General features: G+C 43.0%; 1 protein-coding gene across 1 annotated transcript in view; it reads left to right on the top strand.

The window, feature by feature from the left end:
- The window catches only part of COL22A1 (collagen type XXII alpha 1 chain), a 233160-nt gene that overhangs the window by 113501 nt on the left and 100401 nt on the right, over positions 1–19258 (top strand). Inside the window, exons 13-15 of the mRNA XM_075024010.1 lie at positions 11403–11456; positions 13076–13129; positions 14523–14576. Coding sequence (XP_074880111.1) covers positions 11403–11456; positions 13076–13129; positions 14523–14576 — 162 coding nt within the window. The remainder of the gene's footprint in view (positions 1–11402; positions 11457–13075; positions 13130–14522; positions 14577–19258) is intronic.

The following is a 19258-nucleotide window of genomic DNA, read 5'->3' as shown; positions in this document are numbered from 1 at the left end:
CTGGCTAGCATCCAGTAACTTGAGGCACAAGAACATGAGTGCGATTCTGCCTGCAAAAGGTGCCACAGACATAGCTGGAGTCTGATATTGCATGCTGGTTTGATGGCAAAGGAGAGCTTTTGCCTGGGTATTTTTAAGGGATGCATTTTGGGACAGGAAGGGCTGTGGGTGTGATTTGGTTGCAGGTAAGGCTCAGGCTGGAAGTGGTATTTTAGACATGCAGAGCTATAATAATGTTTGAGAGTCAGGTCCCTGAGTGTCAGGGTGCAGCAAGGACCAGCTGTGCCCCAAGGGAGATAGAGCTGGGAGCAATACCATGACTGGTGGGGCAGGGACATCACTAGCCAGGGCTTATCCCATACCACCCCAGCAAGAGAGTGGGATGGGTCAGTGATGGTAGCCAGATTCACCCAAGAGTCCAGATTACCAGACTGGACTGTGGTTGATGAAGCAAGTCTAAGTACAAGCCAGAAAAGTGATTCTGTAAGTCAGGGTCAGGATTAACAGGGTGCATTGCCGGGCTGCTGCAGTGTAGTTCAAGCAAGGGCCCAAGCTGAGAGCTTAAAACCAGCTTCAGTATAAAGGAGGGGGAACAACCACCTGAACTTCTAGAAGCAGGATATGCTCTCTGAAGCACTTATATGATATGGAGCCTGAGCTTGCACAAACCAAGAATTAATCCTTATTCCTGCAACTTCCAAACAAAACTAATTATTGCTCCATGAGATGATGTGTGTGTCCTTTTCACCACTGAAACCTTGAGCCTGGTGCAAGGAAGGTGTTCCAGCGAGGTTACAGGCCTTGTTTGGGCTGCTGTGGTGTTCAGACATTGCCACCAAGTCCCCAAACTCCTAAATGCCACCCAGTTTACCCAGGGCTGGTGAGCTGAACGGTGACTCCTGGAGCCCAAGGAAGCAGCAGGCAGCAGGAGCCTTTGTGCATCAGCATCCAGGTCGGCAGGCAGTGCTCCTTCAGTGAGCACATCTTGACAGTAACAAGATGGGAAAACATCTCCAAGTTTAGTGATACTATTAAGTTTGAAATTTGAAAACAAAAGAAAATCCCAACTGCCCAGTAATTGGTGCTCCTTGGAGACAGTGGCTGTGGAAACATTGCTTCCTCGGGGTTTCGTTCTTAGCACTCAGGTCGTCTTACTTTATTGCACAATAAAATATAATGTGAGTGTAGCTCAAACTGACCTGGTAATGAAAAGTGGAAGTGCAATATCTGCAGGGGTATTTTTTTGTTTGTTTGGTTGGGGTTTTTTTGCGCTTGGAATCATCTCTCTCGGTAACCATTCTTAACTACTGACTTCATCTGGTTAAGGTCACTCAGCACTTAACCTCTCAGTCCAGCATTTAAACATCTGTAAAATAACACCTCATCTACTTTATAAGGCTGTCATGCAGCTCACTGGAGTCTTTTGTATCTGTGATTTCTTTTCTGAATTAAAAGGTGGGTGTATTAATGTTAATATCTGCCTTACTACTCTTGAGTATGTTCTGAATCCTCTTGTGTATGTGGGCAATTTCAGTCTGCATGTTGAGTATTTTTGAGTCCTCTTAACTGTAGTTAAAGTACATTCTGCACAGCTAAATAACCGTGGTTTGATGGAGTTATTTTTCTTAACAATAATTAGAGGGTTTTAGATAAATTCTGTGGTTTTCTGTGACCCAGAATAACAGCTGCAGATTGTAATAAACAACTCAAAGCCAGATCACATACTAATTGTGCATTGTGACAGCTTAATTCTCAGCAGTGCAAGAATACTAGTAACTTGGGGTTTTTTCATTACATAAACTTAGAAAACATTTCTTTCTTTTCAGCATTGGCCCCTGGCTGGCAGGTACATTGCTGGTATATAATGACATCTACTGGCAACCAGAAGTTTGCAAAGCCTTCAGCACTTCTTTCTTTAGAGGATTTCTCTGCCAAGACCCACTGGCAGTGTGGAAAGGAAGCATGTGAGAAAGATTTGCCAACTTTGTGCTGCTTCTGATAGAAGAGCTGGGGGGGCGGGGGGAACAGATTGCCTTGATTCTGTCATTGATAACTGTTGTGCGAATGCAGGATGCTCCTGAGAGCGATATTGCAGCGGATAGATATGGATTAGTTGCCTGTTACGTGGAAAATAAAAAAAGCTTTCCTAGCAGTCTGGAGCATACACTCTGAAGTGGATCTCGTAGCCTAATGAATCACAGAGAGCTGAAGCATTACATGAAGCAAGTTGCTATCACAGGTCTATCAAAAGCATCTTAAGTGTTCCTTGTCCCTCTCCCTGCTACATGTTTTCACATCTATCTAAGTTAAGCAGCCAGATTTTCCCCTTTCCACTGATCAAAGGTGTTGCCTGGCTGAGTTTCCTTGTTTGTGGCTGGGAAGGTACAGGTTCTTTGTTCATGGCCTCTCCAAAGGTGCAGGTGGAGGGGCTGGCGAGACCATAGCAGCACCGTGTTTCATGCTGTTCTTTACTTCCCAAGTAAAACCTTGGGCATCTTTAATTTCCCCTTTTGGGTCTCACCCTTCTTCTTTAAGCACTACCTAGAGATTTTATGTCTCCCAAAGTCCACAAGGCCTGTTGTCTCTGGCTTTGACAGAAAGGTGGTGATTTGTGTGTCATACACTGCTGGGTAGTGAACATGTGTATTGTAGCAAGTGCCAGATGAGGAAAATGTGGGTTTTTTTCATGGCAAGTTGTTTTTTTTTTTTTCCTGGTGTAACAATGACTGGACCATTAGTGGTTGTTATTTCAAGAGAATCTGATGCATTTGGTGTTATGAGTGCGTTTGCGTCTCTGGAGACTCAGTTTGTATTTCTGGTTGGCTCCGTAGGGGATCTTGGCCTTAGTTCTTCCCTTTCTTGTACCTCAGTACTCCCATAAGTAAAATGGAAAGAATGATCATGACCTTTGTAATGCACTCTGAGATGAAAAAGACTGAGGGAGCAGCATCACTTTATAAACAAATATGTCTGGTTGGACCAAAACAATTTGTAATCTTGGCAAAGGCTTGACTGAGCAGCCTCAGGTGTGTTTGGCAGTCAGCAGAGGCGTATCACTGCAAGTTGTAAGTAGGTGGTGATAAAGCCTTCAGGCAGGATGCTGTCTCCGGTTTCAGCATGACATTTAAAGAGATACGTGGAGACATGTTGCTCATTGCAGAGAGCAATGAGAAGAATGATCAGTGATTTCACAAATTTAACCGGCAGGGAGACTGAAAGGAATGGACTCTGCAAGGAGGGGAGAAATCATGGACTTCATGATGTGGTTAAACTTGAGGAAAAGCATTCTACTTATTTCAGTGAGCTGCTGGAATAGACTCTGAGGGGTGAATGTGGAATATCAATAGCAGAAGATGTTTAAGAGCAGATTGGCACCGGAGTTTGGAGTACCCCAACACAGTACTCTTCTGCCCTAATATGCTCTTCTCAGAGCTACTGACATTTTTGAGGGGTGTGTGGAGATCTGAAGCATCAGGAACTTCCCAGAAGCACAGCCAAAGGAATTAACAGATTTTTCTCACAAGGCAAAATATCAACCAGTACGTGGCAAATCATCCATGAGACCAGAACTATTTTCTGTGTGCTATTTAAAGATGTACGAACACAAATTAATCAATGTCATGATACACGACTGGGTTATTTTTCTACTTCAATGAACACTTGCCCTCTAGCACTTGGCAAGCTGTTTGTCTGGTCCCTAGCTGTGGCAGATGCCAAGAAGGAGCATCAGCTTTTACTTTGAGACAAGGAAGTTTTTGGAGCAGAGCTGTTATGTTTTTCACATTTCAAAGTGTTTAGCTAAGGTATCTTTAATTGAGGACCCTCTTGCCAGAACCATGCAAACAAGAAAAACTTGAACTCAAGGGTTCAAGGGTTCAGAGAGCCTTGAAAGACAAGGTCCCCTGAATTTCTCCTGGGGAAGTTCCTTTTGGGGACAATTGACTTCTCTGCAATGCATTGAATAAAATCTTTGATATGTTTGCAGTACAAAAAATGCCAATAACTATCATTTAACCAGCTGTCTGCATACTGGGCTGTGTTTCCTGATAGACTAGCCAAACCTATATCTTCTACTGACCACTGTGTGTCATGTCCACATGACCTTTCTGTTTTTTAAATCAGAGTGTAATACAGAGACCAGCAGAGAAGATTTTCTTCTTTTCTTAGAATGAACTAAAGTGAACTCCAAGTTGAGAAGAATGTCTTATTTCTCGTGGAAGCAAAAGATAATGTTAGTTTTGGTGTCATATTTGCCAAGATATTAATAGGGTTTTACATCATTAAGCTAATAGAATCCCTCATCTGTGCGTTGGAGAGTGGCAGTCATTTGTGCTGCCTCTCTGGTCAGCAGCTTTTGAAAACAGAGCTGGGTGACATATATCTACTGCAGCTCTGCCTCTCAGTTGATCTGCAGATCATCTCTGCTTTTTAATGAAACCTTTGTCTTTGCCTCGCCACTCTAAAAAAAGACAAACACGAAATTTACAACATTTTTCAAGAAAATACTTATTTTGTATGGCTGCTGGAGACAAAATTGTGAAATATTTTATTTCAGCCTCCTCAAGTTGGTAGCTCCTGTATGGAAAAAACCTAGAAAAGAAAGATATTACATCCTTCCAGACACATGTGGTCTCTTGGAAGAGTTCTCAGACATTTGAACCTGAAGACCACACTCAACTGGCAACATCTCTTCTGTCCTCCTTCTTCACTATTCTCATCAAACAGTAAAGACAGTTTAGTGTGTAAGGATGGATCAGCAATAGAACACTTACCCATGGTCTTCTGGTTTATTCTTTGTGAACATCAGGTTGCCAAGTTAAATGCAGGCCAAAGAGCCAGGAGAGAGAAAGAGTAAACTTATAGTTAGGGCACTGACCTAGGACACAGGAAATCTGGGGTTAGTTTCTATCTTTGTCCCAGACTCTGTGACCTTCCATATGTCTTCTGCTCAGTTGTGCCTCTGACTTGTCACCCTCGTGAGATGAAAACAATATTACAGTTGCTATAACTTCCTTTTCATTTCACAGGGATGCTGTGAAGTTAATTAACAAAGGAGAGAGGGGTGTGTTAATGGTGAAGTCTTAACATTGCACAGTTCAATTTTGCTTCTGTTTCCATTTCATCTTGCTGCTTTTGTTCTGTTTCTCTTCAGCTCTTGCTATTTTGTCTCCTACCTTGGATATAGATCCCCTGGTTCGCGCAGCTGTCAATATGTTGAGTGTGTGATTCATGGGGTTCTGCTTGGCAGATTTTTGAAGGTCTCCCAATGACACCTTTATTGATGTTTCATGACAGGTTTAGAAATTTTTATTTCATTTTAGGATTAGAAAAGCGGCACTTTTGTGTTAGATGTAGGCCAGTTTGGAAGAGAAAATAAAGAAAATGTATAGAATTAATCTTAGAATGAACCATCTTCTATCATCTGCTCTCTAAGCTGAAGGAAAAGTCCAGTGATTTACTTGAATTTGACAGGCAAATGAGAATCTAACCATGTGTTTTGGACTGATTTTTTCCCCATTATTTTCCTGTTTAGTTTGCTCTCATTTCCATTAACGTAGGCCACAACCCAGAGTTTGAAATAAAATATGTGATTATAAGCCACAGCTGTTCTGGAGCTGGAAGAAATATTTGTAAACTTGGCAGCTGCTTGAGGAGCTGCAAGTGGAGGAAAGAAAAGCAGTTAAACTTGAGTAGATTGCTTAAAAACATAACTGAGGAATTATTCCTTTGTGTGCTTTTGATGTCTCTCTAGGATCAGATAATACCGAATTGTTCTATCTCTGTATCTTTCCATATACCTGCAGATCTCTCTCTTCTCCATTTTAGGTCTCTAATTTCAGAGAAATTCCGCTATAAGGCTGGATATAGCAAAATCCCTGTATTAGTTGTTCCCAGTCTGAGGAAACATATCATCTAGCAATTAAGGTTATCTACTTAGTAATTTCACAGTTATCTCCATTCAGCCATCTGAGGATCTACATGGGATGTAGATATAATTTGGTCACAGACCATATACATAATGTTCAGGCAATTCTTTGGGGTAGTGAGGCTCAATATAACCCGAGTGAATTGTTGGATGATATGCAGCAAATTATGCTATACGTGCATATGGTGAGCATGTAATGGAAGGTTTAAAAAACCCCACAACCTTCAAGACCATGGAGGGACCACTAACCTAGACCTGGTGTGATCTGGTAAACCCACGTGATGCTGGTGTACCAGGAAGACATCCTTGCTCAAGTGTAGAAATGGGATAACTCTGCTGATGTACACAAGTAAATAAATGAACCTATCTGGGTGTGTCTATACTTCCCCAGCTCACCTCTATATTTTTGATGGATGATACACTTGAGGACGATGGGAGTATCTTTATTCTTCATCACCCCAGTACTCTGTCTGCAGCAGCTGAGATTTGCCTGTGCCTCTGAATTTCCTGATATGGCATTTTCTTTTGTCCATTGCATCTGGACACACCAGGTACCATATAAGCCCTGCTTTGAGACCCCCCAGGAATGACAGAAGTAGTGCTTAGGCCTTTCTCTGTATCCTTTGCGTGGCTCTGAACACTTCCATTAAAAAGTAAATACAAACAAATTCAAAATTCTATCCTTTTTACTGAATTCTGCCTAAACTGTTTGTTTTAGTACGGCTCAGAAAACCTTTCTAATTTGCTTGCAGAATTTATGTCAGTTCTTTCAGTAATGAAACATGGAGTTTTCAGAGTGATTTGTCTCATGCTACATCCTCAGAGCTTGCAGTAGTCAATATTTTAGGAACTTCCTAAGCCAAGCTGCCATATTTGTTAATGCATTTCCTCACAGGTACAACTACCTACACATTCAACTTTTTGTCCCAAAACTATTGACCAAGGAATCAATAGGTCACCCTACCTACAGCATAAAACTACTCCAGAAAGCCTAGGCTAAGCCTAAGGGAAGCTGCCTTAGAAACTAGACTCCATTGCCTGCCCTCCTTAACAATAGTCGTTTCTGCTTTTGCTGCTTCTTCCCTGGAGGGCCTGGTCTTGTTACCTTCCTATTCTGGTCGAGAGGTTTCTCCAGAATGGGACACCCTTTGAAGTTCAGATAATCATAAAGTAGATGGGTGGCAGTAGAAATGCATGGCATAAACAGATAGGTGTGGTTTACATGTCACCACCAGAATCTCATGGTGTTGAAGTTGGGAACGCAGCCAGCCTGTGGGTACATAGTATTATTTTTATCCTTTTCAGTGGCACAACCAGGTTTGGCCTTGCTGCAAGGAACGTGATGGGCTTTTCTTCCTCAGGGCTCAATGCCAGCTGCCAAAGCCTACCCATTTTGCCACTGTGGTGCCTGGATCCCTCAGCCCAGTGCACTTGCAGACCGTGTCTGCTTGGCAGCTATTTGACTGGCCTCTGCTCTCAGCCTCTGCTATTTCTTTATTATATTTACACATTGCTTGCAATTTTAAACTGAGCTTTGGAGCATAGTGACTGTCATTTAATATTTATTCATACAGAGACCAGCAGAGTGGCCCAAGCAGGGAAGAAATGAGGCGTTGCTGTAATTCAAGTAAATAATCATAGAACAACTACTGAAAAGTGAAAAATGGGATCTGTAGAAATATGTAGCTACCTGTGTGCTATGTAACCTCTGTATACTCACAGTCTGTGTCAGTATTTGACTTCAGTGCTTGCAGTACCTGCCTGCCCTGTCTTGCTCGGCAGTATCTGCTTCCGTGTGACTGCACTCCGTAGCCATATTGCACGAAAAGTCCTCTGGTTGCTTTAGATCAGATGGCAGCTTGCCAAATCTGGGTTCTTTTGACAAATATTTTATCAACGGTGAGCTAATGAGGGTGTTTATTCTCTTGCTAACTTTGGAAATGTTTGATTAAAGACCACTGGCTGTGCAGTACAGAGGATGAAAACTAAACATAAGTGGCCGGTTTTCTAGTGGATAAGAAAAGGACAGCATGCTCATGAGCCTGGAAAGGGGAAAGTACTCAGGAAAATCTGCTGCCTTGCTTCTGAGCCTAATTGCTGAAGCTGTAACCTCCCCAGCAAGAACTCCTCTTGAACAATGTTATTTCAGGCCCCTGTGATTTCTTCTCTGGCCAATATTGTCGTTCTCTAACTGCAACTTTCCCTGGCTTTAGAAAATGGTTTCTAGGATAGATGTGTTGGCAGAGCCCCTCAATCCACAAGTGCTGGAGAGAGAGGCGCGATGTTTTGCTAACCCAACTGACCTAATTGGAGGAGTTGAGGAGAGGGAACAGATACATTTTGGGTACGCCAGCACTTCTCTAGGTCTTAGCAGCATGCTGCCCACAATGCTTGGAATTTTACCTGATTAAAAAAGATATCTGGTGGACAAGCGGAAAGAGGAGGTGATTGTTCTGCAATGCAGTTCCTGAATTTGGTTGGTTAAAAAAAAAAAAAAAAAAAAAAAAGTTGCTTGGTTAAGTAAATTACTCTGGCAACATGACTCCATTCCAGTTAGCTGCACTCTCAGTGGGGGTTTTGGCAGCTGGCTGTGAGTTAAGGGTGCAAGCTGTTGGTTGCATGCCCAGCCCTGCCTATCGCAGCTACTTTGGCACTATGCAACACAGCAGCATCAATGCTTTTCTGCTTCCTGCTCTCTTCCACTGCTCACTCCTGTAGGTTACTTAGTTCACTTTGTGAAGGTGAGTGTTTTGATATGGGCAACGTGGTCTCTTCTTGTGCTTTTATTAAGTTTCAAACATCTGCTGAACCTACCCTTAGTCTGACAGGTTTTTCTGTTTAGTGAGGGATACAAAGCAGCTAACCAGGGTTGATGGGGAGTCAGTGGAAGGGGCACAAGTAGGATCCCTTTCCACTCTGTAGCCTGGTGGGGTTCAGTGGTGGTTCTCCAGGGAATGTTAAACCTGTCTCTAGAGTCTAGGTTGCTTCTGTGTAGTTTTCTCCTTGGGGAGGAACTTGTAAAGCTGGTAGATACACAAAGATTTCCCCTGCAAGCTGGTAAAACTCGAGCTTTATTTCCAGTAAAGGGTCAGCTCTGTGCCAGGCTGTCTGATGTGTGGCATGCGGTGCTTCAGTTTATGCATCAAGAGAGAGGCGGTGGCAGTAGATACAAGTGAAGAAAATGTCTTCAGTGAGCTTTTTGGAGTGCTGGGCTTTGCTGGATCGCATATTCCCTGAGCACAGTGCATCCCTGAAGCCCTTCTTCCCTGCTTGGTGACCCTGGTCCATGGGTGGCGGTTCAGGCTGACCTGAACTGGTATGTATGGTCACCAAGTGGGATAGAGTCTACAGCGCTTTCCTGCAAATGCCCATGCAGCCTCTTGGTTGTGAGGACCAACAGATCTGCTCTGGGCTTCACATCTTTGTAGGCAGCTGCTTGAGATCTGTTAAAAGTCAAAAGCACAAAACCATGCTGCTTTAGTTAATAAAAAATGCAAAAGAAAAAGCCTTTATTCTGGAATGCTATTGGCTTAGGAGGTGAGTTACCGTTTGCATCTGGGAAGAGGAGTAACCATATTTTTGGAGGTTTTCAACACCAAATTGGATAAACCCTGAACAACTTGGTCTGAATTCACTGTTGATGATGCTTTCAGTGGGAGATTGGACTAGAAACCCTGCGAGGTCCTGTCCAGCATGAATGGCTCTGTGAGCACTGTGCATCAAACTTATTGACTGATGCTAGGATTAATTTGTTCAGCTATGCCAAGCAGTTGCTGCTTCATGGAGAAAAAGAAAGGAAAAAAAAAAAAAAAAAAGGCAAGAGAAGAAGCCTATTAAACATATTCCTTTACTTTGCATAGAAAAGACACAAATCTTTCTCCTACCTATGCTGCACACTTTGCTATGGAACCGCAGGCTTTGTGGCATGTCATTTGCCAGCACTGCTAGTGGTTTTACATCCCATAGACAGATGTCCACTGGTTCAGATAAAGGAGACACCAGTAACAGTCCATTAAAGGACTCATGCCTACATCTTGCCAACACGCTACAGGCTTGGGGAAGAGTGGCTGGAAAGCTGCCTGGTGGAAAAAGGACCTGGGGATGTTGGTCGACAGCCGGCTGAATACGAGCCAGCAGTGTGCCCAGGTGGCCGAGAAGGCCAATGGCATCCTGGCTTGTATCAGAAATAGTGTGGCCAGCAGGAGTGGGGAGGTGATTGTCCCCCTGTACTGGGCACTGGTGAGGCCACGCCTTGAGTACTGTGTTCAGTTTTGGGCCCCTCACTACAGGAAAGACATGGAGGTGCTGGAGTGTGTTCAGAGAAGGGCAACGAAGCTGGTGAAGGGCCTGGAGCACAAGTCTTATGAGGAGCAGCTGAGGGAACTGGGGTTGTTCAGTCTGGAGAAAAGGATGCTGAGGGGAGACCTTATCACTCTGTACAACTACCTGAAGGGGGGTTGTAGTGAGGTGGGTGTTGGTCTCTTCTCCCAAGTAACAAGTGATAGGATGAGAGGAAATGGCCTCAAGTTGTGGCAGAGGAGGTTTAGGTTGGATATTAGGAAAAATTTCTTTACTGAAAGGGTTGTCAAGCACTGGAACAGGCTGCCCAGGGAAGTGGCGGTGTCACCATCCCTGGAGGTGTTCAAAAACCGCGTGGACAAGGCACTTCAGGATATGGTTTAGTAGGCATGGTGCTGTTGGGTTGACGGTTGGACTCGATGATCTTAAAGGTCTTTTCCAACCTAAATGATTCTATGATTCTCTCTCTTGTAAAATTCAGTGATGCTGGAACCTGCGTGCCATCAGTTGGAGCATGAATATGCAGGACAGGTGTAGCCAGGCTGCTGGATCACGACCAAGTACCCCATGACAGCAGGCATAATCCTGCTCTGTTCACAGAGGTCTGACTGAAACCTACTCTGAATCTTTGGTGAAGTTAGATCTTGACTATGAGAAGTACCTATTGATAAGGTCTAAATGGAGTGGCTTCCAAACTTACATTTGGGCATATGTGAGCAGGTAAAGGGGAATAAATTCCCACAGTTGGGTTTTTAAAAAAATTTCCACACCATTGGAAATTGTGTGGCAGTAAGTTGGCCATGCCAAATTTCAAGTCCTCATGCTTTGAAATGTGGCAACAGGAGAGTTTCTCAGTGAAATGTTTCTATGTTTCAAATAGTTTTATTTAACAACGATAGGTCTCTAATCTTGTTCTTGGAGAAAGACTGGTTTTGGATGGTATTTACAAAAAGGAGGGGAAGGAGGGACCAGACAGAGGAAGATGCTGGAATGGAAAATTGAAAGTGATGCTATTCAAACATGGGCAAGTTACAGGTGACTGAGAACAGCATTGTTACAGCAAGGAGAAGTTGGCCTCAACTCTCAACAGATGATAACTGTGCTGTCTAAAATACATAAATATGTCATAGAATGGTATGGCATTTCATATGAGGTGTTTTTTCCATTGATGTTGTAGGGTGAAGAAGGGCTCCCTGGCTTTCCTGGACTGAAAGGGGATAAAGGAGAAAAAGTAAGTCCAAGTCTTTATTAATTATACTGTGAAAAGTTTAAAAGTTTATAAAGCTATTGTGGAAGGCTAATGAAAACAGGCCCTCTTCTAAGTCTTTTGTTTTACCTCTGTGTTTTCTTGTTCTGTGTTAGCAAGATGCTAAGAAAAGGAGACTGCATTGTTGTACTATTTTTCGGCAAAGTGCGCCTTAAAATCTTTAAACCTGTTGACAATGCTCAGCCACATTTGACAAATGTGTAGAGATCTCAAGGGCATGAACGTTGTCTAAACTTTGTAAAACTCCAAAACAGAAGGGTGAAACAGAATCGAAGCTCAGTGCTAATGCATCCACATACAGAAACACCAGTGTTTCATCAATTTGAGACACAGAAGGCCGAGATTATCATGTCCTTTCTTGCACTGAACATAAATAACTTTTGGACTGAGATGGCCTTTAGCTGCTTACTGTGTCATCATCTTAAAAAAAAAAAAAAAAAAAATCATCAAAAAAACCCCCTATCCTACACCAAGCTTGCTCTGTTGACTAGTATTTACTTTGGACACATTTGCCAGAAATGCCTTAAACATAATTTGCAGGGGTTATTTTAGGAATTGAAACTTTTCCACCTCTTGTAAAGTAGCAAATGTTCAGGATTGCAAGGCAAAATCCCCCTTCAAGTAATACACAAGACAAAATCCCCTTCCAAGTAATAGACAACAAACCAGCTCAGTGTAATGACAGCCCAGAGTGGCAGTTTGCAGTGCCCATGTCTCTTTCTCATTTGAGCCTTATTTTACAATATACTTCAAAAGAAAGTGCTGCAGTGCCTAGAGGTAAAAACACCAAGCCAGTTCTTCACCATGTACATTGGCTTGCCTGTTTTGTGTCTGTTGTCTTTCCATTCTCCATTTGTTCTTTAAATTGCCAGCTGCATGCAGCAAAACTTGCCTTTTCCCTACATTTGCTGCTATCCCCCTTAGCTGTGGTGGTGCCAGCCTCAACATATTTAGTTTCATTTGTCCTGGTGCATAGGAAGATTTCAAAAGTGGCGTCTGATTTTCTGTTTTTGTTTTCTATGGCTTTGCACGTTCACAGCTCTGAGACTTTCTGGTGGCCAGGGTAGTTCCTGAGGACTGCTTGAGTTTTTCAAGGCTTCTTTTCTGTTTGCTTTTAGACTCATTACTTATGTGCATTATAGCTGTGCCTAGAGGCTTCTGAGCTTTGGGATGGATGCTGTACAAGCAAAGAGTGAAAAAAAAAAAAAAACCCTAAAAAAAAATCAGTGTTTAGTTACAAAACAGCAGTTTTTTGAGACAATGGAATGGTGGACAGACAGGCTGAGGGGAGATGATATTAAGATGACTCAATGGTTACCTGTCTAATTAGCTGCAGAGCTTTTATATTAATTTATTCTTGAATGAGTTAAGTGGCCAAGGGTGCCTAGTTCCTCATTAACAGCTCATCAATCGGTCATAGTGTGTTCATGTCAGCAGCAGCTCTTCCAGAGAGTGTAAATAATAAATGTTTGTATTGAAATGATTCTTCTCATTCCTTATTCTTGTCTTCATGCATTACTTAAGTACTTGCACTTGCAACGGGTGTTGATATTGTGCTGATGATAATTCTGTTATTGTTACAGGGGTCCCTGGGCTCACCTGGCCCTGCTGGGAAGGACGGAGCAAAAGGAGAAGCCGTAAGCTTTTGTGTTCCTCCCGTGTAATCCTTGCCTTTCAGTGCAAGGCAGGCGGTGAAAATCAATCTGTATTGAATGGAACATGTCTTGGGGATTTGTATGGCCATTTTAGGAACAGCAGAAACAAATGGTAGGAAGTTAATAGCCCCAGCACTCTCCCTCATACATTTGCAGCAATGGCAGGTGTCGTATGGATTAGCTGTCCTGGGAGGCTCCCAGGGCAGCTCTGTTACCATTAAGGTGGGAAAGGGGGCAGTCATGGCAGCCTGTGGTTTGGGACCTGCTGCTGTTGCTGTGTTGGTTAATAGCTGCAGAGCCTGGCCATTTGTTTTAAGTCTGGCAGAGTCATCGGCTAGTGGAGATGGCAGGGGGGTGCAGGAGGCCATCTTGTGCTTCCACAACGGACAGGGGTTAGAGAAATAGGGGTCTTGGTCACAGAAGCAAGGACCTGAACTCCTCTTGTGTACTGCTAAAAGCTAAGAGCAAAGGAAGAGGTGCAGGATTAGCTCAAAGAAGGATGCAGCATACCAAAAAGCTAAGAGCAAAGGAAGAGGTGCAGGATTAGCTCAAAGAAGGATGCAGCATACCAAATACTGCCTTTAAGAGGACCACAGTTAAAGCATAAAACCACAAACACATTTTCCAGTATCTTATATAAGAGTGTTTTAGAGGTTTCCCTCCTTTCCTCTGCTTGATCACCATCCCTTTGAATTATCTTCATCCCAATGGTGGACCTTTATCATCTCATTCACTGACCCTTTGTGGCAGTCATTTGGTGGTGACTGGAGCAACTTGGGGAAAGGCAGGCATACACAAAAGTAGTGATACACAGTGGAAAAGCTCTTTTTTCCCCATTACTTACATCCCAATTCTGTTTTGTGCCACACTTGTCCCACTTTAGAAAAACTGTGATAATTTTCCAATATAGCTTCCAGAATGGATGCAACTTCATCGCATCACACCACACATGGCATGGTCTGGGATTGGACAGTGACATATTTGGACTTGCAGAATTTCTTCTAGGATGTGTTTATTGCACTGAAAGGTCACTATTCAAGAACAAGTGCATAATGTTATCTCCAAGGAGTCCATGTTTGTAGAATGTAGTTGGTGCAAGCTGTTCACAACTTAGGGAACTCATTTCTTGCTACTTAGGTGGTTGTGTTTGAAGAGCAGATAAATAGCTGCTTCAGTTTTCAGTTTGTCTCTTTCTGCTTTTATTTTTGTGAAGAAAGTACACCACAAACTTTCAGACCTGGATAATAGTACTCAGGACTGTCGATACTGCATAGAGCTTCCCTTTCTAAAGCTGTATGTAATGACTGTTTTAAGGCATCCTAGCCTTTTTATATAAAAGATTAGCTTTTACCACTGATATTACTGTTACTTGCAGGGTGAACCAGGACAGCCAGGAGCATTTGGACTGCCTGGGCCAGCAGGTCCAAAGGTAAGCTTTCCATTTCTTTCTTTACATGGGCAGGCATATTTTTTTCATTGACTTTTTGTGTGTGTGGATTGCTTGAATTACTTTTTGTTTATGACTTTTGATATTCTCACTGGTGAATGAAGAAACTCAAAATGCTCATTTTCATCAGGGGTCTGCTAAGGTGTCAGCAATTAGGCAAGGTATGTAAAAAAAAGAAATACCTTTTGTTCAATCAACAACATAGCTGGGGAAGGTGAAGAGAACATATTTTGGGGTACATAAGCCCTGTTTAATATCTTTGGTAAGACTTCCCAACTCTCACAAAGATGCAGGTGAGAATTATTATCCCTACCCTATGACTGGGAAAAAAAAAAAAAATCATGGAGAAAGCCTAGCCTGGATGTTTCTGCCTATTTTGGGAGCTTCAATTTTGTACCAGTAGACAGTGGCAAAGTGATACAGAACTTGAGCCAATGCTTGTATCACTGAGTTTGCTTCAAACAAAGTGCTTCTGAATGGAGATCTGGTGAGACTTAGCTGAGTGTCAGAAACGTGCCTAAATTTTGAAGCCCTTCTCATGAGCAATTCTTTAACATCTTTTCAAAGTCTCAGCTCTCATTGCCTTGTTCCCTGGTTACTGAGGGGATAACTACCCATCAGCTGTTTTCAGTCTTGTTCTTATAACACAAAAAGAAGATGGTACACTGGATTGTCAAGTGCGTTTTCAGGGACATTGTACACACCAAGTTCAGTTCAGCCTATGAAAGGTGCTGCAAGGACAACAGATTGATTGCCCAAATTTACTTCACCTAGCTCTGCTCTGGTACAAGCAAAGACCTTTGAGCATCACATCTTTCTGGAAGAGTCATATCTAGTCATCTAAATCTCCCACTGAGTTCACTGATGCCTTTGTCCTCAGATAGGAGTTAAGTACCTGAACACCTTTCCAGATTGTCACTTGGGCCTGTCTGAGAGGACTCTATGAAGCAGTTCATTTATATAGGTCCTTCTGGGTTCCTCAGCTATGGAGAAGCTCTTCCTCCAAAATGTCTTTTTTTCATAGAGAGAAATGTTCATCGTTTCCTAAAGTCTCATCAGGAGGGTATCAGAACTAATGGTGTGTTTGTGGTTTAGTGGAAATACTTGGCAGCCATCCCACAGTTCTCTGCAGGAGCCGTATTGCCTTCAGCAACACAAAGGGGTTGATTGTGGAAGCTGCATGGCTGCATGTTCAGCAGGGGATAAATGAGAGCTGCAAAGCAGGGCTGGGCTGAGCTGAGTGGAGGCATTCTGGATACTGTTTTGTCCTTCAGTGGCATTTGGGAGTGGATGATACGAACTGATTTCATCATCCACAAATGCCTGTCAGCTGCATCTCTCCTATCATGTAAATAAATACATGTTTTCTTTCTGTCCTGCATGTTTCCCATAGTGGAGTTACAAACCAGTAGGCTATATGGTGCTCCTTGTAGTATGAAGTTCCTCACCCTTGCTTTGCAAAGCTTTTACAAACCGAGCTAAACTGAGGCGTCTACATCTACCTGCAGAAAGGCTTGATCTTGGAAAATGCTTCATATTTCCCACCAGGATCATCAGGCGCCTACTAGTTCAGCCAAGTAATAAGGCAGTGCTTAACAGAAGTTCAGAATTATGGGTTGGGCAGGATAGGTGCTGGTGCGGCTGGACCTAAAGACGTCTGACTAAGCAGTGCCAAGCGCTCCCAGGGAAAAGGTGAGCTTGGCTAACCCCAGTCTCTCAGCTTCAGTGGCTAAATATAAAACGATCGTGTGCTTTCACAGTGACTTTTATTTACCTCAAGGGATGCACTGGCTATGTGCAGTGTCCTTGAGCTGGATTCTGGCCTGAGCTATTTTAAGAAACAATCCTGACTTTGCTGACAGGGCTTTAAAATCTAATATATGGATCCACACTCCTTTACTCCTCAGCGTAAAGCCCAGCTAGCTCACAGTGTGTAGAGATGGGTGGAGTTGGCAATCAGAGAGGTCACATCTCCAATTACCGTAGTAATGATTTTTTTGTTGCCAGATCACTTATTTTTATTTTTATCATCAGTATTAATACAGTGGCTCTGGGCTCTACCCCAGGCTCCATGGAGAGCTACCTTGCAGTTTCTCTGGTCGGTTGGGATGTGGTCCTTCCCAGCCCAATCCATCTTCATTTGCATTGAGCCAGGCAAGCGCAGTGCATGCTCAGCAGCTGTACCTGCACCCCAGGAAATACAGCCCCCTGTTTATCTGCTTGGCTGTGGGATTTCCAGTCTTTTGCCTCAGTGGGAATTGCCAGCACTTTCTTTTAAGGAGGTGCCTCGCAGCTTTTATAGACCTCGTTAATTATGTGAAGCTTCCAGTCGCACAGATAAGGGTCTTGCAGACTTCTGGTAATAGGACTTCAATCCACAGAGGTACCGTAATGGATGATGAGCCCGTTAGGGTACATGCATGGGTTACAGAAATGAAATGGCATCAGTATGTCTTCTCTGGTTTTACTGCTTTTGCTGCTTAGTAAAGTCTCCAGGGGAGATTGTTCCTAGCTCAGTGTCTTCATTGTAAAAATGTGGGGGGTTCTGGTGTTTGTTTTTTTTTCTTTTTCATCAGACTTGGTGGGTAAACTTCATTGCTCACCAAGAGGGATGTATGATCTTGCTGGCTATGAGCTGGTGAAACAAAGAAAAGCTCTCAAAGGCAGCCTTGTGCTAATCAGTGTTGGAGCTTCTGGTTATAGAAGGCAAGATGTGGGGCAAGAAATACCCCACATAAATATGTGGGACCTGGCAGGTTAATTTAAATGGAGTAAGTGGGTCCAGAGAAAAAAGGCCATAGCTTAGGTCCCTCACTGTATGATATTATAGCAGTGAAACAAAGCTTCAATTTTTGAGACCAGGCCCTTTAGCCTGTAAAATCCTGCAGCAAATATTTAACCTTTTCCTTCTTTTTTTTTCTGTCTCTTTAATAAAAGGTTAAAGAGATTTTTCGTGGCTGTCATTGCTATGGCACTAAGATAGCTATAGCATTCCCATCTGAACTGACAGTTATCTGCACTTGATAGAAAAAAGAGAGAGAGGGGGGGAAAAAAAATCCAGCCTTTGAAATATAAAGTATTAGGTAAGAGTTTCATTTTGACAAATTTCCTTCCTGTTTTCTTCAGCTGTTGAAGGTCTCACGCTTCTCTGGTTTACCAGACATGATCTCAGCACAGGCCTAGAGTAGGATCAGCAGCTCTTCTTGTCCAGACAAACTCAGTTTCTCTATCTATAATTTTTGCTGAGTGTTATAACCACATTTTATGTAATGGTACTGACTATGGACTTTCATAATTTGGACAACTTGGAGCAGGCCTCTATTTCTGTAGGGGTTTTGCCTAGACTTTGATAGTAGTATTTTTCTGCAGGCTGAAGGGAGAGATTAAGTGCATGCCTGCTGCTCTCCCTCTGCCATTAGAGGACTTGCACTGCTTCCTGACCTTGCAGAGGTCCTCACATGCCTGATGTTGTACAGATCCGAGCCACCTTTGCTTGTGCTTAAACCCAGTTCTTGTAAACCTGTTTTTGAATCTCTCCCCTGAGTTTGCCATGTGGTTTGCTTCCATACTTAACACAGGTTCAGCCACTTTACAGATGGGCTGATGAGCTGCTTCAGGGCACAGCTTCATCTGCTTTAACAAGTCGAGTCCTCTCTGGCAGAGGGAAGGGAATTTTGGCAATGCATTCCTTTAAGAGTGGTGAAACATAGCCAAGTACAGTCCAGCCAGCCTGCCAGGACTGTGCTTAACGACTGCTCCAAATGAGATTGTCATTTGGGGTAACGCAAGTGTAAACAGCGGTGTGACATGACTAGCCTCCTGGGCACTCGCATCGGGACAAAAAAGCCTCAGTTCTGCTAATAATTCATTGCAAACACATCTTGCACTTCTAATTTTATTTTTTTAAAATAAGAAACATCTATTAATATGAGATGTAGAAATGATTTAAAAATAAAATCTTGGTCAGTTTTGACAGCCTTATCCACTACAGCCACCCAGTACAGGGGTTAACCAGATGGGGGCAAGGTAAGTGAGATAAGTAAGAGAATAATCAGTCAAATAGGTGATACAAGATGCCAAAACAGTTCTCATGGTCAACCTGTCAGGCCCAGGCTGTCTCCATAGGATGGCTCTGAGGGCTGAGCCTGTTCAGCTGAGGATCCAGACCATTTGCAGGCATTGTAAGACACATAAAAGCACACAGTGAGAGTCTTCTCCGTTTCAGTTTACCTTCTCCAGGGAGAAAGTCAGTGTGCAACCAGCTGAAGGACTGCTGAAATGTATCTGATCCTCCTGCATTTCTCCCAATTATGCTGAAAACAAACATTGGACAATATAGTTCAGATCTGTTTCTTTTCATTTACTCTTTGAAATATATAACATTTTGAAGTCTGTGCTTCGTCTATGCTGGGATATGGCCTTTGCTGCAGTGTTTGCAGCAATGCATGCTTGTGCTTTGTTCCACCAACGCTGTGTTCAGGAGCCAAGACAAAGCTCAGTCACCCTGCACACAACAGGCAGGCAACAACTGATGTTGCCAAAACTTCCAAAATAACCTGTAGAGGAACTTGCACAGGACAGTTTGCCTTTGTAGGGCAAAACTGGAAACAGAAGGATAAAACTTACTAATTTCTGAGCACTGGGAACAGAAGAAAACATTGGGG

Source organism: Buteo buteo, chromosome 3 (genome assembly GCF_964188355.1).
Source record: "Buteo buteo chromosome 3, bButBut1.hap1.1, whole genome shotgun sequence".
Classification (NCBI taxonomy): domain Eukaryota; kingdom Metazoa; phylum Chordata; class Aves; order Accipitriformes; family Accipitridae; genus Buteo; species Buteo buteo.
The sequence above is the reverse complement of the archived record's forward strand: the minus strand, read 5'-3'. Positions and strand labels throughout refer to the sequence as shown.